Source organism: Epinephelus lanceolatus, chromosome 9, assembly GCF_041903045.1.
Source record: "Epinephelus lanceolatus isolate andai-2023 chromosome 9, ASM4190304v1, whole genome shotgun sequence".
In the NCBI taxonomy this organism is placed as follows: domain Eukaryota; kingdom Metazoa; phylum Chordata; class Actinopteri; order Perciformes; family Serranidae; genus Epinephelus; species Epinephelus lanceolatus.
Window position 1 is genome coordinate 8,268,815 of NC_135742.1, and position 21,736 is coordinate 8,290,550.

Below are 21,736 nucleotides of genomic sequence, written 5' to 3' on the forward strand. Positions count from 1 at the left end.
AAAATAAAAAATAAAAAAAATAAAAAAACATTTTACTTGTATTTTATAGTATAAATTCACTTCTTAAATTTATTTCTAGTTATTCAAAATGCCCAGTGCTCAAGAGGTGGTAATGCGTCCGCTGTTTTAGGATTTAAGTTAGTGAAAACTGGCACTGTTCCAACAACACACACATGCAATCTGAATATACGCACTTATTTTGAAAATCTCACTATTCACAAAATTCAAGATGTCAAAATAAGATAAAAAAAATTGCATTTTTTTCAAATAATAAATGATAGAAAATTGCCGTCAGACTGTTTATAGCACCTATTTTTATTTTACAAAACTCCCAGAGAAATTAAAAAATAAATTACTGTCTACCTGATGGTTTTGTTTGTGTAAGATAAGTCATTTTTTTATTAGTCCTTTGTGTCCTGTTTGTTGTCCTGTTTAGTGGCTGCAGACTAACTTCTGACCCAAACAAAAACCTGTTCACAGTTAAACATGTCATAACTGGAGCATTAAATGAAATGCAAGACTTTTTATGGAAAGAGTTCAGTCTTTTAAAGTTTATTGACATGAGGAAAACATCGGGATAATGTTTAAATACTCTACACAATAACGTTAATAATAAAACATGCACATGGAAAATATAATATACTGTACATAAATATTACATCGGGAAAAAACAAATCCTTTCTAGCTGGTGTCTAACGCAGTGCCTGTGTGTTTAAGATTTAGTTTGAGCCCAAAACCACAACTTGAGATGAGATGCCTTCTGACTGAGACAAACCTGATGTTTATAGTGCAAGAAAAGACACTTAATGGAAATTAATGGAATGCTCGACTCATGGCAGGTCTCTTCAGTATGGCCTCCACAGAGAAGGACAAAGACTCACTGGACGCCATCTTGGTCCCCACAGGCTTGGACAGAAAGTCTTTGCCGTACCTGTCGGTGATTTTCACGGCCTGAATGTCTTTGGCGGAGCCCTCCCTGAACTTTCGGGCGGCCTCCTCTAAGAGCTCTTTGCAGTACGGAGCTCCGAGCTCCAGCCCTGCCCCTCCGCTGGTTTTCTCACTCAGCGAGTGCTGGATGAGGGAGTGAAAGGAGTTGAGTTTCATGGAAAGCTTAGTGCTGTCCTTGCTCAGCTTGTTCAGGACTTGGCTGGAGTTTTGGGAATGAGAGTTGTTGGGGAAGGATTGTCCAAAGCTTCTCTTGGGTGGAGAGAATGCTGAGCACTCCCTCTGCCCCCCCTGGGTGACAGCGGGAGGTTTGGGATCAGCCCGTTGAGGGTCTGATGAATCCTGCAGTGCAGCTGCTCGGGATCCCTCCAGTTTGGCAGCGAGAGCAGCCGCAGCCTCCTGCTCTGGCGGCTGGCTCTCAGCAGGCATCACCTTCGGCTCCCACACAGCACCTGGCTTCATGTTTTGCACCGCCGTGGCGTTGAACAGGCACTGCTGATAGAGCAGGGCGTCACCCAGGTTGGCTGCACCGCGGGGCCACATCATGAAGCCTCCTCGTGATGGCTGCAGCGGGTAGTGGCGGTAGGTGGTGGCCACGCTAACATTGGAGGAGATTAGCTCAACATTGGCCGAGGCAGCGGGGTACTGCATGGACAGATCCAGGCAGTTCGGGCCGAGGAAGTTGCACAGCTCTTTGTGCTGCGGCTCGACCTGACCTGCTGGTGAGTAGGCCGTCTTGTAGTTGTACTCTGCAGCGTGGTGGGCCATACTGTTGGGGAAGATGAGCGAGGCCGCCTGGCTGTTCTCCAGCAGCTCTCGTTCTTTGTACTCCCGCTCCAGCATGATGGTTTCCAGCTCCTTGTCGGCGAAGGCCCTTCTCTTCCTCATGCGATCGCTCAGCGGTGGGGGAAGAGACGGGTTGGCCGCCAGGAATGGATCAGACTGCACCGGACGGTATCCTGTCATCAGAGGAACCCACAGTTAATTCAAAGTTTATGACTGTCAATGTGTTTTGGATTAAAGCTGATGTCGAGCATGCTGCAGAAATGTTCTCACTCACAAACATGCAAAACTGCAACAAAGAGGAATTTTAGTGTGGCTTGAAGAAAATATAAATCATGCTCAGCAATTTAATCATATTTGCATGTTGTGAGTGTCAGAGATGTGAATTATAGTAAACTTATTGCATGCCAAAAAGGTTTATCAAGTCACTGCTTACAGAGGTTAACAAGTCCTGATCACTGTTGTGCTGTTAGTGGAAAAAGACAGAAATCCAAGACAAGCTAGAGGAGAAACACAAGTTGTATCCGAGTTAAACAGGGACAGAGGACGAGCCAAGAGACACAGGAAAAGATCAGAAACATCTAATACAAAGAAATAAAACATGTGTCTATTTGTCAGGTTTGCTGCCTTGTTACCTTCGAGGATGCTTTTGGCGAGCATGGTCGACGGTCGGATGTGTCGCTGATATATCGTCCTCCTCTCTGCTGGAATTTGTTTCCCAGATATTCCTTTCTTATCCTGATGAATAGAGAAAATAAAAAATGAAGACGTGCTGTCAGGAGGTTTTTCTTAATCCTCTAAAATGCCTGATTTGTCACAGCTAAAGTCACATGTGTTCGGATAATATAATCCAACTCCTTCATAGTCAAGTTCTTAAAATATGAGTCACGATACTGATTAGCTGCCTTTAAATATGTTAAAGCAGGATCAGCATGTTGAGAAACTGAACATAAGATGTGGCCTATCAGTTACCTTTAAGTTAAAGATAAACATTATGTTACATGCATTGCTTTGTGCCATTTTAAAATGAGATAAATTTACAACTAAACCTGATTGCATTGCTACAAACTGCAGTTTTGGACCGTGTAATAAAAGTTATGCATTCAGCGTTCACACACATGCACGCACACACACTCAAACATAAAAACTCCCATCTGGTATCATCTTTAAAATACCACAGCTGACGTGGTTCATTATTTCACCGCAGACATTCTCAAATATTTGAATGTCACCACCACAGTCAAAACACACAAACACACACACACACACACATATATATGGTGTTTAAGGACATCATAAAGGGATTTGTATTTGTTTACAAGCAAAGATGGAAATGTATAATTGTCGGGATAGGCAGCGAGAGAACATTTGTTTTTACATTCTCTGATTAAACTGTGTAAATACGTTTTAATTGATATTAAATGATGACTGTTTATTTGCTGGGACAACATTAGGAACCCCTCAGGGATCCTGACACGTCACTTTGAGCACCACTGATTGACATCCATGTTCATTTAGTCAAACAAAGAGTTAAGGTAATGCATATTAAAGAGCTACATTAAATCCTGAGCATGAATCTGATCCAATACATGCTCAATCTTCAAACCTGAATCTATATCTAAAATTGGAAAGTCATGTTTAAATCGTTTTTTTTTTTAGCAGCTAATGTTTGACTTTGAAAAATAAAGACGGTAACTCTGTGTTGTCTGAAAGAAGAGAATTAAAATTATGTTGTACTACAACTGAAGCCATGCAGCATGTGTCACAGAGAACTTCTTCCCAGCTGTGATTTTTTGTTTGTTAATTTATGTGCACTTATATAACTCAGCGGTGCTTGACGGTAACGCCTGATTTCTTTTACCTGGAGTGTGTTACTACTGATATATCAGCACAGACAAACTTGTTCACCTTTTTATGCCTGTCATAGTCAGCACTGCAGCTCAAATCAATAAAAAAGAGCAAATAAAGACTTCATATCTGACTGTAATATAAAGATTAATTAGGTAAAGTATGAGGACTGTTTGAAGCTTAAATGAAGTCACACTTTCTTAACCATTCAAAGGTCACAGGTCAGTAATCAGAGCGTCTAAATCTCCAAGTCAAAATGCCATAATCATGAGCTGGCCATGTATAAATAATGTGTAAGTGAACACTATAAATCAGACGGTGGAGAGCGTGCAATCTATAACCACTGCTCATAATGATACAAATATTGTTGTGACATTTGATGATGATGTGTGTTAAATTTTAAAGACATGTTTGCATGTTTAACATTGATTTCCCCTGAAGAAGCCTGTGATGCAGTGTGTGTGGACAGCAGTGACTGAGCCACTGGATTCACAAAGTAAATAAAGCAGTGGTGAGAAGTGCTCCTGACTCAGGCTGTGAGAAGCAGGAACAACATTTCCTGGAAATCCTCACAGCAGAAAAACGCAGAGGGACTAAACCTGAAGGCTTCTTCGGATTCAATTGTTCATTCTGTGTGTTTAATATCATTAATACTAACAGCATTAGGTTACTGATGAGTGCTGTTATGAAATAAAGTGAAATAACTTAAAATAACATATTGTGTGGTCTTATTTTTTTTAATTAAGTGCTGCTGAATAAAAGCACTTGAACGCATCACAGCTTTAAAGCGAAGGTTCCAGTCTTTAATCACAGCATTGAAATCCATGCACATTCATCCACACACACTCCGGGCCTACCTCCGTAGCCTGCTGCCTCCTCAGGGCCACCTGCGCCGCCATCACCCGCTGCCTCTCCACCACCAGCAGGCAGTTGGCGCACTGGCAGTCCCTCCAGCGGCAGAAGCGCTTGTGTCCCTTCAGGCAGGATACCACGCCGTGGTTGCGGCAGCGCGCGCACTTCGGCGTCCGGCTCAGCTTCCTCTGGTCCCCGGGACACATGCCGCTGGGGCCCGGCTTGTCGTCGCCCTTGCTGCCGTCTCCGTCGTCCTCGGAGGCGGCGTGGCCGAGCGGCGCCGAGCCCGGGCGGCTGGAGGGGTCCGCCAGGTCGTCGCTCTCCGTCTCCAGGCTCTCCACGTCGATCTCGAACTCGCAACCGGCGTTGTCTGACATGTTTGTCCGAGTCCTCCGCCGGCTGTCTGTGCACCCAGATTATGTCTGGAGACAAATAAATATGACTATTATTATGGGCGTTTTATTGCACTTGAATAAATTATAATAAATACACATCATCTCACGTGGAAGCAAAATTATTCCATAAATCTAAAATAACTGAGCTTGAATTATTTTCCTGATTGTTTAATCAACCTATGAGCAGTAGGCTATAATTTGTTTTTAAAATATTAACTAAACCATGCACAAAATAAATTAAAAGATTTGGGGGGGGGGGGGGGAACTAATTTTCCTAATTGATTTGCAAAAATATGTTGGAAAAATATTCCTTAAAATCTAGAAAGTGCACAGCAGAAAAACATCCATCAGTATATTATGAGTACTGTGGACAGTTTGCACTTTGTTTACGATTTTGCAGAAGATAGAACTAGAAAAGCATATTTAATTTGCAGCCTACACATGTCAGAAAGCAAATATGAAAATCTATTATTGGAAGCATAGAATGAATCCATTAACAGTCAAACCACACTTTGGTCTGTGTGCAACAAATCTCATAAAATCATATTAATCCTCAGTACTTGGCTTACTAAATTAACATGCAATCATAAGAGTCCATTTTACCTCCAGAGGTTGATGGTCAAAGTCCAGGGTCCTTGCAGCAGCGTGTGACGTCTCTCAGCACTGTGATGAATCGCACACACACACACACACACACACACACACACACAGTCCAGGCTTGTAATTAGCTGTTAATTGAGTGTGTGAATGAGTGTCAGTGTCTTCACGCAGCCAAGTCTCCTCTGAAGGAAACATTCAGAGCGCCGCTCCTATGAACCGCTGCAGTCTGCGCTCTCTGCCCTCTGATTGGCTGCTCGCAAACACGCGGCGACCAATCGGATTACGAGCAGTTATCCGGGCGGGGAGGAGGGTTAACAGTAAGCATTCATTTGTCACAGCAGAGTTTACTCTGGAGTAATTTAACACGATTTTCATGTTTATAAAGTTAAATAAGTTTTAAAAATTAAATAAAAATAAATAGTTTTTAGTGCCTCTGTGTAGTATTGATTTAAAAAAAAACATTTCCCTTATAAAACACTGTTTTTGTATTGCCACAGCTAATTATCAAAAACAAAGCTAGCTTGTGCCCTTAATGGTTTCTTTGTCTTTTTTTTTACAGATGTTAAGATGTCTAACTTTTTTATTTATTGCCTGGGAGAAGATTTAATTTTCCTAATTCAGCATATGCAGCTCTTTCACCCCTCTCCTATGGCTTCCTGTGACTTCAACCAGAAATGAGGCTACATGGAAATTAATCACGGTTATTTGTGAGCATTTTAAATTTTCATTTATCAACGTTGTAGGCCTGCAGGGATTCTTACATCACCCAACTGTAAAAATGTGTAACCCAAAGGCCTACGACAAATTCAACAAATGTTTTAACAACCTGTCAAGTCTACGGCCTGCACCTTTTCTCTAAATTTTGCCAAACATCAATAGCGATGATTGTCCTCAGTCTCCCTCGTGAAGCTAGCTGTGGAGTCCAGATCCAGACAGAAAAAACTCTTGGAGGAAAATATTGACTTTAATAGCCTAGCACATTGACAGGTTTGTTTACTTTCACTGCAAGGTATTCATAAACACTGCAGAGTAGCCACCTTATGCTAACATACTGATAATTAGACCTATTAGTAATGTTGATAAGCTGGCATTGTTGAATCAACGTCATACACCGTGGCTGAATCACTGTTGAATCATGTTTTGATTCTGAAAGATGAATCAACGTTGATTTCAAAATGTTGTGTCAGTGTTGTTTCACAAACTTTAGATGTTGTTTTAAAATTGTTTCAGTGTTGAAATGGATCAATCTGAAATTTAAATGTTGATTTATGAGAGTTTTGTTAACCATTTTACAACCATCAGGATTAAACATTGTGACATAATTTCAACCACATTTCATGGTTGAAGGTCGATCATGTGCCAGCTGGGTTTAGACTTAATAAGGCTGAGTTACCTTTATTGTAAGGCTCAAATATATTTTGCAGCTCCATACAGATTAAAATTTTTTTGGACTAAAATGACTCCTCCGGTCGACCCCTGTCCTGACATATTACTTTTCTGATTAGGTGAGAAGACACCTTATGTAATGAGAGGTGACAAACAGCCTGATAATCATTAGGTTGTCAAAATAAAGAGAAACGTTAACTTCAAATAACTGATATCACCACTTTGGCATTTGCTGATGTGAAATCTATTCATCCATAAAATTTCAGTGTCTGCTAATTTAGCCCATAGATTTCTGTTGTGTGTTAAAGACGTGAAACTACTCTGAACAGGTAAATTAGGCCACAAATAATCTTCTAATTCAGATGTCTTTAACACTTTTCAGTCCAAGGACCCATCAGCTGAGAGATCTGGAGCAGAGACCCTCTATTGAACTGAGTGGATGGAGGTTGTTCCATTTATTTCTGTTAACGGTCCTTTCTTGCACCATAAACATCAGTTTTGTGTCAGTCAGAGGGCATAAGATGTGGTTTTTTGGTCAAACCAAATCTTAAACACACAGGCACTAGATTTGACACTAGCTAGGAAGGATTTGGTTTTTTCAGTGTAATATTTATGTACACTATGTTATATTTTCCATGTTTTAATAACAACGACAGGCCATATCAACTTCAACCTGTTGCAAAGGGCAAAATGTTTGTGTGGCTTTGTGTTAATGTGTATTTTCAGACACATTTTGATTTTTTAAAGGAAAAACAAACATTTCAAACAATATTCTGGTGGCCCCCTGATGGGCCCCGGACCTCCTGTTGAAGGATAAAAAACACACGCAGTCCCCTTTTCAGATCAGTTATTTTCATATAGGCTCTTTTGCAATTCAACATATTTAATTTTTAGCTCTTATCATCTTGGAAATAATCCAGAAATCCTTTTTACAGAGATGCCAATAGCAGGTTAAAATCTGTATAGCAATAACGTAAGAATATCCCATGCAGTGCAGATCTGTTGAAACACAGCCTGTTATTAAGGTTTTAACCACACACATCAAGAACATACTATAGATCTCAGTGATGACATTATATACACTGCATCCTGCACAAAGTGTCTGATCTCTGTCAGTATATCATGTTTACACAGATGACAGATTAAATGGCCGTGCTGCCACAGAGCAGATAGACAGGTGATAAATGTGTCCTGCAGCTTGTTACAGTCTGTGCTGCTGCCAGAGCCCACTCAGGATGATTACAGTGTTTTCACAACAATCACACCTGACTCAAAAACACCATGTCAGCATGCACAGTCACACACACACACACACACACACACACACACACACACACACACACACACACACACACACACACACACCTTAAATATGCTGCCTCAACCTTTAATTGATCTCAACACTAAAGGCAAGTTTTCTCTTAATTCTTAACCCCTGAAAAAACCCTTAACTCTTATATCACACAGTGACCCTTAAGTCAAACCCTTAGAAATATAAGAAACATTTTACGTTTTAATTTAAAACCGATACAAAAATCAGGACATTTAATCCCTCTAAGAATAAAAGCACACACCTGCTTTTAAAACCTTTATTTTTGCAAAACTTGAACGTACATTGCACAGCCTTTATTACTTACTGTATTACCTTTATCAGAATAATAATTTAAAAGAATAAATCGGGTTAAATTCGTGTACAGTACGTCACATACCTCATTTTGGGTGTGTGACCGGTGACTCCTGAATGTGCACAACTTTCTATGTTTGGCTCTTTGTTTGCAGCTTGTTGACTGAGAGCCTGAGTCAAAAACAAAAAAGAGACATCTTAACATTTACTCAGCGCCAACTGACTTCCATGGGAACTGACAACGGGACAATGCAGACATCCACGCGGGCTTCTGCAACGTGGAAAATAATGTTGACTCAAACCTTGTGTCCGTTTAGGGACTTGTGATGTGAAATTAACGAACCGAGCGACGTTTTAAAAAAGGGACAATACACTGTGTAGTGTATTCAGAATAAATGGTAGGGTGTCGTGTTTGGCCCGGAAATAGTTTCACAGCTTCAAAAAAAAAAAAAAAAAACAATAATAAAATAAAAAATACAATGAAATAAAACAAAATAAAATAAAATTGAATTAAATTAAATTAAACAAAAAACTAAAGCAATATTTAACTACAAGAGGCCTATAGTGGCATTTTAAAATTAAATCGTTTCTATTATTTTCTTAATTTCAGCTATTAAACTTTTTTATACGTATTTTGTAGCCTATATAAAACACTGAAAATGCATTTTCATAGCTGGTATCCTGCTAAAAAATCTAGTTATTTTTTATTTATTTATTTTACTGTAATCGTTTTTATACTGTCAATAATGGAATTATTAATAGCCTAATTATAACATTATTATGTTTTATTAAAAATGGTTTATATCTGCCAGGCTTGTATTTGTTCAGGAATCTGTTTACTGTTATTTCATGAATTATTTTCATACGTCATGGCTTTGTATCTTTAATTGCTTCACTATTTTAAATTCAAATTTAATTTATTATCCTGTCAGAAAATCATTGTGGCCGTAGAGTTGTAGAAAAACACGTTTTCAAGTCTGTAATTAAATGTAGAAAAAACATTGCGTCTTCTGAAAGTGGTTGATTTGATGTAATTTTTTCTCCAGCTGAGGTCAGTGCCTCCTAACGGCTCCTCCATGTGTCGGAGGTGAAGACGTCAGGCCTGCAGGTGCAGCTTTATTTGCCACTTCGTCTTAATTTATTACGGAGGTTACGAGCGGCCACCCCGGGGTGCAGCTTCCACACCAGGAATGCTTTGATGTCGGGAGCTGCAGGACGGTCGGACAGGAGGATCCGCACCGAGCTGGACCCTCCAGGTGAAACGTGTTGTCTGTGTCCGCGGGCTCATTATGGCTGTGTGGGGCGGGGGCCTCCAGAGGTCCTTGAATGGGGTTCCAGGAATCTTTTGGATCTTGCAGGGTCGCTTGAAAGAGCCTCATGCATGCTGTAAAGACATCCAGGGTTAGGCCTGTGTCCCGGAGTGTCTAGAAGAGGCTCAAAGGGACTTCATTCAGTATTACCTGGAATCCTTTCAAGGTAGCTCCTTGTGTGCCCCTTCAGTGACTCCCCATACTCCTGGAATTTATTCAAGAATCACTGCAAACTCCTGAGAGATCCACAGAATCCTCAAGAGACCCTGAAATTAATGCCTGGAACCCCTTCAAGTACTCCAGGAGCTCTTCAAGAATCCCCATAACTCTGCTAAAGGCCTGAAACGCTCTCAGTATTGCCTGGAATCTATTCAAGGACCCCAGGACCCTTCCAATGATCCCTGGATCTCATGTAGTGATTCTGAAATCTCTCCAAGGACTCTGAAAACTTCTAAAACATCCAAAGACCCCTGAAAAGATCACTGGAATCCCTGTAAAATGCCTGGGATCCCTTGACTCTTCAAAGACCAGAAGTAGAGCTTCCTCAAACCCCCATAAAGGACCCTTAAAACTCCTGAAAGTACCCAAGACCCCTGCAACAGGCCCTGAAATTCTAAAAACAACACCTTGCATTTTCCTTGAAGAGAGTCTATTTATTCCTAAAAAAAAGTTAGCTCCATGTGGGGGTCTGGAAATCTCTAAGGAGTCCATGTGGAGGTCTCGTGAATCCTTAAACGGATTCCAGGCACAGACTTTCAGAGTCTTTACAGAGATCTGGGGGTTCTTCACGGGTTCCCAGATACCCTTGGATTGGTTCCAGGCATTACTAAAAGGGTCTCAGTGACCTTTTAGAAGTTTTCAGGGTCCTTGAATAGGTTTCAGAATCCTCAAAGGAGATCCAGGGATCCCAAGAGATTTCAGGCATTACTTAGTGAGTTTCAAGGGTCTCTGAGGGGATCCAGGAATCCTTGCCAGGTGCCCGCGGGTCCTTTAATGGATTCCAGGAATTACTGAACAGGTTTCAGGTCTTTGTAAAGGTATGGAGATCCTTGAGGAGTTTCCAGGGATCCTTGAAGGGCTTCTAGGTATTACTGAAAGAATTTCAGGGGTTGTTGCAGGGGTCTGAGGAGGTTTCAATAATCCTTAAGGGTGTTCAAGTTCCAGTGAAGGACCCTTAAAGGGATTCCAGGCATTTTTACAGGGGTTCCAGGGATCCTTGAGGAGTTTTCAGGAAATCTTCAACATATTCCAGGCTTTACCATGGGGTGTTTTATGGATCCTTGAATAGATTCAGTTTTTAGTAAAACGGTTTCCTGGGCCAGTGCAGGGGTTTTTGAATCCTTGAAAGGATTCAAGGTGCTACTGAAGTAATTTCAATGCCTTTTTTTCTGCAGGGATGTGGGGCTACTGCAGTACTTTCCAGGGATCCATCAAAGGGTTCTAGGTGTTACTGAAGGAATTTCAAGGGTCCTTGTAATGTAGGAGTTTGCACAGATGTTTGAAGAGACCTCAGACATGTTAATGTACAAATATGAAATAATAAAAACTTTTCAATTTTTTTATTTGCTCAAAAAAATGTTGCAAACCCTGGTTTTAAATCTGTCTCTTCAGTATCAGAACATTTTGGGGAATCTATTGTCACCTTGAGGTGTTGTTTGTGTCCCTAAAGGAGCCACTGTAATATGTTGTTTGTCTTGTAGGCCTCGCTCCAATGTTTGTTTTTCTAAAACAAGGGAATATCTGTTCAAAAAGAAGTAGCTCTTTATGTACATGTTTATTTAGGGTGCTGCCTCTGGACATGAGTCAGTACACAGGCTTTAACTGATGCTGATCCTTTTTAATGGGCTCGACCTGCAGAAAGACACAGACACATAATGACACTTTCTCACACGCTGTCCAGTTTACCTTTGGGGCTGATTGAAACAACAGCATCTTGTTGGAAGTGTCCCGCTGTGCAGGCCGTAAAGTGTAACAGGAGCTGTGTATAGACAGAAGAGCAGACTGGGATCACTGGGATCACTGGGGATCCTGTTATGTTAATTAGCCTCTGATGGACCGACAACACATGCGGCTGAATACAAAACCAGGCGGGACGACATTTGTCTCTGTCTGACACCTCGACCTCTCCTGGAAAACTGTGCAACAAACAGGAGGACATGTCCTTCAGCTGCAGAGGAAGTATTCAGACTCTTAACTTAAGTAAAAGTACTGATACCACACTGTAATATTACTCCATCCTGCACTGAAAATGTCACTTAAATATGTAAATATAATCAGGAAAATGTGCTTAAAGTATCCAAGATACCCAATACTATTTATACTTATGGTTATTTTTATGATGGATGAATCTGCTGATCGATTCATTTTTTGGTTTGAAAACAATTGAAAATAGTGACACTTTCACAGTGTTTGCTCTGTCCAGCTAACTCTAAAATTATTAAAACAACACTAAATACAAATGATCTAAGTAATCACAAGACATTTACATTTGTAAAAGTGCAAACATTAAGTTTTTACATGGAAAATGACTTTAACAGTCAAAATAGTTGCAAGTTAATTTTCTGTAAATCAGCTAAACACTTCACATGTTTCTTAATTTGTAAAATAGTTGTAGTGTAGTAAAAAGTGCCCTAATAGAATATTTCCCTCTGAAACATCATTGAGTATAAGTGTGAAACAGCATTAAAAGAAGGTAAAGTAAAGTATAAGTACCTCACATTAGTACTTATTCTGCTTCCTGTTTACACTGCGGTAAATAAGAATGTGAGTCATTATCAGTAACGTCTTACCTGAGGGCAATATAAGCAAAAAAACAAATAAATATGCTTTTAGGAAAACATTACTTTAGGTTTCACCTTATAAACTCTTAAATATTATCATTCAAGTTATATAGTTTTGATAAGATGTAGGCATGCAATAAATAAATCTTATAAAAACATGATGAATAAACAGTTTAGACTTGTTTTCTGTTTATAAACTTATGTCTGATGATGTGTGGTGCATGACTTCTCCCTGCTGTATTTGATGAAGCTGCATCTGCTGCCAGTACATGCATGTTGTCATTAAATATCCCGAAGGAAATTCTTGTGCCAGAGAATGCTTCAAATTACAGTAACACTAAGTATGGTAACCACAGTTTCAACGATTCACAATCAGTAACAACCAGTGGGTTCCCTCGGTCAGGGTCACACACTTATACAAGATAGAAGTGTTTCCAAGGAGCAGAAGCAAAAACCAGTGCCTAATAAAGTCAATAGGAGCAGTATTGTGTAGTATCCTGCAGGCCTGAAGATGGTAGTAGTAAAAATACCCATTTTGCCCACTAGGCGGCAGACTGCAGCAACTTCCAGTGATGAAAGCAGCCTCAATAGAAGAAAAGATTAGAAATCATATTCTCAAAGTGACTTAGAAACACACAGTGTGGTTGTCTTTTTTGGACTGGTTTGGTAAAGCTGTAGAGACAGTGATGAAATAAATAATCTTTCCACCCTTAAGAACAACTGCTAAAATACCTTTAAGCAAAGATCAGGATTAAAAGCTGTGGAGACGTTGAGAAAAATTTGATAAAAACTCCCTTTATCAATCATAAAAATGCAACAACATCAGTCCTAAAAATGTCTGTTTTTCTTTCCTCGTATGACTGCTCTGACTAACCTGATTTGATATTAATTTTGTTTGACATACAGGGGTGTAAATATAGACAGTGCAGGGGGTGCAGTTTCACTGGGGCCCGTGGGGAGGAGGGGCCTTATTGCCACCTGAAAATATGCACCTGGTCAAAGAAGAACTCATGTTAAATCTTCAAAAGGCAAAACCATTTCCATCATGGTTTTCTGTCTTTGTAAAATAGTATCAGTCTGTAACAAAGGTATCTGCTCATTCTACATAAACTATATAAAAAAAAAAAATTTAGATAAACCAATAATTTCCTACTTTCTTTTGTAGTTCTTGTCATATACAGATATGTTATGATGATTGCTGGGCAGTATGTAAGTTGATGTTCAGTATCAAGTCTCTGTTTAATCATGTAATGAGATGATATGATTTACAGCAGCTAGTTTAGGTGCAAAATCTAAAACTGTGTGTGTGTGTGTGTGTGCTTCATAACTAGTAACCAGGGTACAACAGGGGCCCATGTAATCACCCCACTGCTTTATGCTAAGCTAAGCTATGCTAACTGCTAGCTCCAGTGTTATATTTACAATGAGTACTGGAGAGCGATAATCTTATCTAATTCTATGAAAAAAAAAAAAAAAAAACAGTCTGCATGTTTATACTCCGGGTGCTCAAAGTGCGGATGACTGAGTGCCAATTTAGAGAGTCAGCATATGATTGAGGGTCGCATAGGGAAATATCAGACTAGACAGATTAGACTGCTGATTTGTACACCAAAAGTGCTAACTTAAGCTAACAGCACTAACTTCATAACTAGTACCCAGAGTGCACTGGGGTCCTTCATAATAGTGTGCACTGGGGCCTAACTACCTTACACCACTGTTGAAATAACAAAATATTTCACTAATGACAACATATTATTTCTTTATTTTATTTCCAATGTATTTATAAGCTTTATCTCTGTATATATTCTGCTCTAAGTTTCCAGTGTGTATGTTCAGTCATGAGATTTCACCACTAGATGGCAGCATTTGACAGGTTTAAACCAAAGGAGACGGTCAAGAAGAAACATGAGGAAATAATTTTGTTTCTTCAGGTCTTCATTTGTCAAATGGAGATTGTTTTTATTGATAAATTATAGTGTTGTTGTATGTTTAAGATTACTTTAAAGTTAGTCTCTTTCTCTCTCGCACACACAGCTTGACTTGTAGTGGTTAACAGCAAGATGAAGATGAAGATCAAGATTAACTCTACTGTCACATAGAGTCTGAAATTTGCCTTGGGCCCTGCACCCATGCTGCAGCCAGAGAAATACAACATACAGCATAGTGCATAGACAAGTCAACATTATACCCAACATACTGTAGCAATAAGAAACACAAAAAGATATTTTTTTCTTGTGACAAAGTATCTTTACACTGTGCTATTGCTAGTTTTACTGAAGTTAAAGATCTCATTACTTCATCGAAGCAGTCTCCAGCTGCTAATTTACAAGTAAAATTCAGATTCTTGTATCTACTTGTGTCAGGAGTGACTCCTAAAGAAACCAACCAGTGACTCAACACTGCAGCTTAATTACAAACCTCTTGTGAGCAACAATAGCAACTCAGACGAGCCAATAAGATTGCCAGACGGGTCCAATAGAAAGATGCTCTGCCTGTAAGCTCATCTCACGTGGAGTCTGATTTTAAAACATCAAAATGACCTTCATTCAAACGTTTTTCATTTCTTAAATTGTTTTAAACAACGACACCTGCACAGGTAACGTCAGACTCTGAACACTATAACACAAGTGTCAATACTATTTATTTATATAATGTAGTTTTCTATATTACACACATACATTACTGCAAATCAGTGGTTGAATCTAAGCACGTTTACTCAAGGGCTGTACAAATTAGATTTCTATTTTATGCCACTTTATACAACACTCTTTACCTCACAATTATCTGACAGCTTTAGGTACTTTTCAGATTACAGTTTTCATCCCCGTCTGTCCAGAGAAAATGATCCAAATTTGGTGATTGTAAATGTATACATTTCTTATAAACTGAAGGGTGAAGTGTTCCTTTATGTGCTGGGAAAATCCTCCTAACTCTAAATAAACTCTTTAAAAACTCTCTTGGATCAACTGGACAAAGTATCATCACAAAGCTGAGAACAGGGCTGTTTTTCCTGACACCATGAAAAGCTAAGGTTTTAGAGATTTGTAGTTCTCACAGGACAGTGACGCTACAAACATACAATGATCTTATAGAATATGATACATCGCTGTGGATTAAACTACACAGCAGTGTATAGAGGAGTAATATTAATCCAAAACATCATGTATAATAGTGAAACACTGACAGGGAACTTTTTACTGCACAATTACTTTTACTTTTTGTACTTTAAGTACATTTAGCTGATACTTTAACTTAAGGGTTATGATTGCAGGACTTTTACTTGTACTGGAGTATTTTACAGTGTGGTATTAGTAAAGGATGTGAATACTTGTACCAACATGGCCCAACACTGAGCTGCAGCCACGTATATACACGCTTCTTAATGCTGAACTGATGAAAATGAGAAGTCATATAAGCTTTGAGATACAGGCCACAGTCTACAGTCCTTTGGGTTTATCCACACGATAATGATTTTACTTTTATGTTTTCTGGTGATATTTGGGGCTTTAAAAAATCCTGCATGTTCAGATGTGTGTGTCAGAGCTGCACTTTGTCAGATACTCCATATGTAAAATATTACAGTTGTGATATGCTGCACATTGCTCAGGCATTTAGTCCTTGAAAGAACACTAATTATTGTATGATTTAGGGTTGCAACAGTATGAGATTTCCCCTGTACATTAATATACTATTGGTAGTAGTAATAGAAGTATAGAGGTGTGTGAGAAGTCTGACCGACAGCAGAGAAGGAAAGCAGATGTGCACACACGGGTGACATACTCCATCCGATTGCTTTATTTTTTCCCCAGTACCGTGCTAATAACCATAAATACTACTTCTAATTGTTATATCAAATTCAGTATAACATTCATTACCAGGCGCAGTCTGTTTTATCCACCATTTAGTTCATTTTAGAAACTCTTGTACTTGTTGTGGCGCTGGTTTTTGCCTCTGCTCCCTGAAAACACCTCTTATTATTTTATATATTTGTATATTTTGCCAGATATTTAAAACTCTATTGTTATAAAACTGGGCTCAGTGACTGACCCTGACCTCAGGAACTCACTGGCTGTCTGGTTGTGAATCATTAAAACTGTGGTTGCTGTAATTTGAAGCGTTCTCTGGCACAAGAGAAATAAAGTTCTATCACACAATATGAATACCAACAATTTTCATATCACAGTACAGTTTTTTTATCTATCATTGCAACTGTTTCAGCTCACTCATCTCCAGTGGTGGAAGTATTCAGATCTTTAATACTGTTAGAAGCATTCAAAATTGTACGCTAAGTAAAAGTACTGGCCTCACAATGTACTTTAAGTACCAAAATTAAAAATACTCATTAGGCAGAATTTAATGTTGCAGCTGGTAACCTGCTTAATGTGTAATAATATATCATAATTTATTTGTTAATTGTATTTTGTAGCAATAATCTGAGTCTGCAAAGTTGTCAGACAAATGTAGTGGAGTAAAAAGTACAGTATTTAATCTCTCAAACGTAGTGGAGTAGAAGTATAAAGTAGGAGAAAATGGAAATACTCAAGCAAAGTACAAGCACCTCAGGATTGTACTTCAGTACGTGAGCAAATGTACTTGATTACTTTACATTACTGCTTGTCTGATTTTACTTATGAAGGGTATAAAATGAGTCAAATGCTTCACTAAAGTATTGAGAAACCTGCTGAATTTAACATAATACTGAATGATTATTGAACAAGACCAAACAATAAAAACAGACTTATTAATACCACATGACATTTTCTCGTCACATATCATCATAACCTTTAATTAAATAATCAATAACAGTCAGTGACACAGGAGACAACAGACTGATCCATTTGGGAAACTCAGATTTATTTGGCATACCTCTTCACATGCATTGATGATCTTAACATCGAAACTTTTCACAGTACTAAACATGCTTGCAGGAAATAGATGACAGACTTTGAAAACAACGTTACATTCATCCGTTTTTGGTCGTGTCCACGTGACATCTTGAAAGCACGAGCTGGTGACGTTAAGAGGATTAACGTCACCTTGTCAAAGGGTGATTGCTTGACACAGTTCAATTCAAACAAGACAGGAAAAAGACCCCTTTACACACACACACACACACACACACACACACACACACACACACACACACACACACACACACACACGCACACCGGATGTCCGTCCACAATAATACCTTTTTGGTGTCCCCTGCTGTATTAAGTCCATCAGCAGCTTCTTCAGGTGGATGAGTTCAGGATGCGGGAGTCTGCGGAGTCGGAGCGCTCTTCGTACTCCTCATCAGGCGAGTACAGGCCGGGTTTGGGCCCCAGCGTGCAGCTCTCCTCCTGGATGCTGATGCGCTGCTCCTCGGACGGTCTGGAGGGGAGGATGGGGGAGCTGCGGAACACGGAGCCACCGGGGCCGGTCGGGGCCGCGGGGGAGAACGGCGACACGTACTGGGCCGCCGAGCGGAGCTGGTACTGCTGCTGCAGGGCCATGGTATTCCACAGAGTCACGTCGTTGTGCACGAAGGGGCTGGCCTGGCTGCGCGTCAGAGAGTTGCGCAGCATGAGCGGGTAGCGCGTGGGCTGCGGGAAGGACGGGTGCTGCAGGGGGACACCCAGCGGGCCGGTGGACACCACGCCCGATGAGGAGTCGGATGTGAACCGAAGGGACTCGGGGACGCGGAAAGCGGAGCCCACCGACCACTTGGCGGAGGAGGTCACCGGGTGGTAGGAGCCCAGCGTGTGCTCGAACAGGTGTCCGTTTGAAGGAAGCAAAAGGGCGTCTGGGTGCGCGTCTGCGTGCGGGTGCGCGCTCCCGTCAGGACTCCGGCTGGACAGCAGCACCTCAATGGCCCCCACCAGATCCCCCCCGCAGCCCCTGAGGATGAGCTCCAGGACAGGAGGCTTGTGAGCGGGAAAGATCTTCTTGAGGACCTCCAGCGGCGGCCGGTTGGCCCGGAGGCTGAAGGGCAGGTTGATGGAGCCGGCGAGGCCTTCAATGAGCACGCTCTGCTCCCCGGGGCTGACGGGATACTTCTGAGGACTCTCCGCTTTGGCCTCCTTCTCAGTGCTGCCGGCTTTGGGGAGGCTGTAGCGGCTCTCCTCCGGGTGGGAGGGCGTCTCTGGAGGCTCCGGGGTGTAGCAGGAGTTTGGTTTGGAGCCTTCAGGGGAGCTCACCGGGTCCTGCTCCTTCTCACTGGAGCTGCCCCCGTTCTCCCCACCGGACCCCTCATCAGCACCGTCCTCTGTCGGCTCTGCAACACAAGGTAGCAGTCAGGGAACAAGTCTGGGCGTGATCACACATGTCAGCCTGCAGGAGAGGCATGCACAGTATTAAACAAACATTAGTCACTAATCTGATTTAAGAAACAAGTATTTTCTGCACTTCTCTTCTTGCAGACTCCAAAGCTCTCCTCAACAGGAAACGCAACACACAATCAATCGCTCCCCAGCTTGTCTCCAACACAAAGGCTGATGTGGCTTTGCTTCACTTTCTCCCCTCCACAGCTGTTAACACAAAGTGCTGACTGTGTGTCAGTGAGGAATCTACCGTCGATGCCTTTTGACCACATTTTGTAAACAGATCGCTTGTTGCTCGGTAACATTTCATCTGAAGTTGACCTCCTGCGAGAAATATGGCGATGACATTCGATCGGTGCTGTCCGCCGCTGATTACTGTAATCTTTTAAACCACTCAGCTCCGTGTGTCAGCGTGGAGATGGAGCTGGTGTGGAGTCAGCTGCTTGTGTCCAAATGTTTTAGTCTCACAGAACAAGAGGGGTCAGGTGAATGTGGGAAAACAAGTAGGTCCAGATGCACTGAGGGACATATTCAGTTATTCATTAATTATTATCATTATGATGATGTAGGAGGATTTACTGAGCACATTATCTTTTCATAAAAACCTTAACATTCGCCACTTTTCTCAACAACAAACAGAAGGGGGAAAATAGTGATATAGCCCTCCTGAAATTAAAACAGTTATTAAAAAATAAAAAATAAACATAAAAACAGATTGAGGACCTTCGAATGACCACGTCTCAAATATTAGCAAAAAAATAAAATAAAATGAATAAACAGGATTTTTTTTTCTGATTAACTGTGTGGGTTTTTTACAGGCATATAAAATAAAAATTTAAGAAAAAAGAAGGAAAATGCTATTTTAAATAAATAAATAGGCTAAATCTAAAATATATATGTAAGAAAATATCAGTCAGTTAAAAATACCAGAACCAGGAGTTAATTTGCAAACCAGATAAAAGCTCTTGTTAAAACAAATAAACCATCCCCAGTTTGATTGATATTTCCTTAAGTGCACAATAATAAAATATGATTAAAATCTATTTTTTAGAGATCTTATTTGAAAAAACACCATTTGATTGATTGTACTGCATGATTTAGAAAAATAAATAAAAACGAAGCCATCTGCAAATTTGCAAATGAAGCCCTCTCATCCCTAAAAATAATTCAGATATTTTTCAAAATATTTCTGTAAAAACGTAGCGTTTGTATTTTCTCTTTTTGCTTCCTAATAATAGATTTAATAAAACAGTATTTTCTTTCATGGTCACTTATCTGTTTTCTTACATCTAAACCTCTCATGCTGCTGTGAAATGTGAATTTCTCCCCTGAGAATCAATACAGTTAATATTTCTTATCTGTTTTTGGTGATTTAAAAAATCCCCTAAACCTTGTTTAAATGAATCTTTTCATTTTAGCAAAAAGTGTCATTTGTAAATAAAGCAAAATTTAGACTTATTTTATGTAGCTAAAATATTACTTAAAAATATACACAAATGACATCATGTTAAGGTAGTTTGTATTTTTCTGCATTTTTTTTAAATTTTTTTTATTTATTTGCATTTATTTATTAATTAAAGGAATGCGTTGAATTTTCTAAATTTTGAATTAAGAGATTTTTGTGACATAATTTTCCTGCAGGGTTGTGTGAAATGTTAAAAACAATTCACACAACAGACAGACTGTGTAGCCTACTGGTAAAGTAGTCCCGTGATAATGTGGCTGTCTGATTAATTTTATTTTTATTTGTTAGTAGTAGCATCCCTGTAATAATGGTAGAAGTAGCTTAAAATTATTTCTGTCATTATGTTTTTTCTGCTAACTGTTGCCACTTTACATCATTTTCATTGCAGTGAATAAAATTAATAATTCATGATAAATTTAAACAGTTAAAGTCAGACTTGTCTCCCACAGCTCTTCCCGTCTTTTCCTCCCACCTGTGCATGTCTGTGCTCCGGCCTGCACCGGCTCCGTGCTGCTCCACCTCAGCTCCAGCTCCTCCGTCCTCGGCGGGGCTCCCTGGTTCCCCTCGCCGGCCCCGGGTATGCCGATGCCGGGCAGCACTCTCAGCGACTCCGGGATGAGGCTCTCCAGACTCTCGTTGGCCTGCTGCCTGCGGAGCGCCACCTGCGCCGCCATGACGCGCTGCCGCTCGATGATGAGGATGCACTTCTCGCAGGTGCAGTCCTTGAAGCGGCAGTAGCGCTTGTGACCTTTGAGCCACGAAAGCACGCCGTGGTTCCGGCACCGCGCGCACTTGGGGGTCCTCTGCAGCGGGGCCCGGGGCTGAGACACCGGAGCCCCCATGTACAGGTAGGGGGACCCGTAGCCATTCATTCTGTCAACGTGTTTTCCAGGACGCGCAAGTTCATCTGCGGAGAGGCGAGGCGGGGCGGGAGTGTTGTTGTCAGAGGCAGCAGCAGAGAGATGGAGCTGGATGGAACTGCTCTGCCACACGCATGACAGGATGAGGAGAAGAGGTGTTGGCTTGTAGTGGAGGATCCACCTTTCCCCCGGCTGACAGCACAGATATGCATCAGGACTGACACGCACTTATGGAGACGAGTAACCAAACGCTGTCACTCGCGTCAAAGCACGCTGCAAAAAATGTCCCAGTGGGACTGAAAAAAAAAACCTGCCAGTGAGGATCAGATAATGTTTCCCTGTAAGGTTCACACGTTTGTAGAGTTTCCTCTTAAAAACGGGACAATAACTTTGTAGAGAAACATTCTGCAGTGGGAACACATATTATCTCCATGTTAGAGCTTTTAAGACTTGATGAAAACTTGAGATCCTTCAAAAAGCACATGAGCTTTATTGATGGGAAGCTGCAAGATTATCTCCAGAAATGATCCCAAAAAGGTCAAACTGCAGGACAGGCCTGTGATATGTGAGTCCCTGCATGTAACAA

The 21,736-nt window shown here is 40.7% G+C and overlaps 2 protein-coding genes across 2 annotated transcripts; both read right to left on the minus strand.

The window, feature by feature from the left end:
* Positions 1–506: 506 nt before the first annotated feature.
* dmrt2a (doublesex and mab-3 related transcription factor 2a) lies at positions 507–5,598 on the minus strand. Its single transcript, XM_033619015.1, has 4 exons — positions 5,427–5,598; positions 4,434–4,850; positions 2,364–2,466; positions 507–1,904 (listed from the first exon to the last, which is right to left on the minus strand). Exons 2-4 carry the CDS (start codon positions 4,803–4,805, stop codon positions 814–816), a joined length of 1,566 nt encoding a protein of 521 aa, XP_033474906.1. The 5' UTR covers positions 4,806–4,850; positions 5,427–5,598; the 3' UTR covers positions 507–813.
* Positions 5,599–17,356: 11,758 nt separating this feature from the next.
* On the minus strand, positions 17,357–21,375 carry dmrt3a (doublesex and mab-3 related transcription factor 3a). The gene is made up of 2 exons (XM_033618417.2): positions 20,763–21,375; positions 17,357–18,779 (listed from the first exon to the last, which is right to left on the minus strand). Exons 1-2 carry the CDS (start codon positions 21,160–21,162, stop codon positions 17,758–17,760), a joined length of 1,422 nt encoding a protein of 473 aa, XP_033474308.1. The 5' UTR covers positions 21,163–21,375; the 3' UTR covers positions 17,357–17,757.
* Positions 21,376–21,736: the final 361 nt, after the last annotated feature.

What these genes read in the sequence shown, in the direction of transcription:
- dmrt2a (XM_033619015.1), bottom strand. Translation starts at nt 4,805, where the DNA reads ATGTCAGACAACGCCGGTTGCGAGTTCGAGATCGACGTGGAGAGCCTG. An exon ending in GGAGGCAGCAGGCTACGGAG is followed by an intron (nt 2,467 to 4,433) that starts GTAGGCCCGGAG and finishes TCTATTCATCAG; the next exon opens with GATAAGAAAGGAATATCTGG. An exon ending in CGCCAAAAGCATCCTCGAAG is followed by an intron (nt 1,905 to 2,363) that starts GTAACAAGGCAG and finishes CTCTGATGACAG; the next exon opens with GATACCGTCCGGTGCAGTCT.
- dmrt3a (XM_033618417.2), bottom strand. Translation starts at nt 21,162, where the DNA reads ATGAATGGCTACGGGTCCCCCTACCTGTACATGGGGGCTCCGGTGTCT. An exon ending in CGGAGCACAGACATGCACAG is followed by an intron (nt 18,780 to 20,762) that starts GTGGGAGGAAAA and finishes CTTGTGTTGCAG; the next exon opens with AGCCGACAGAGGACGGTGCT.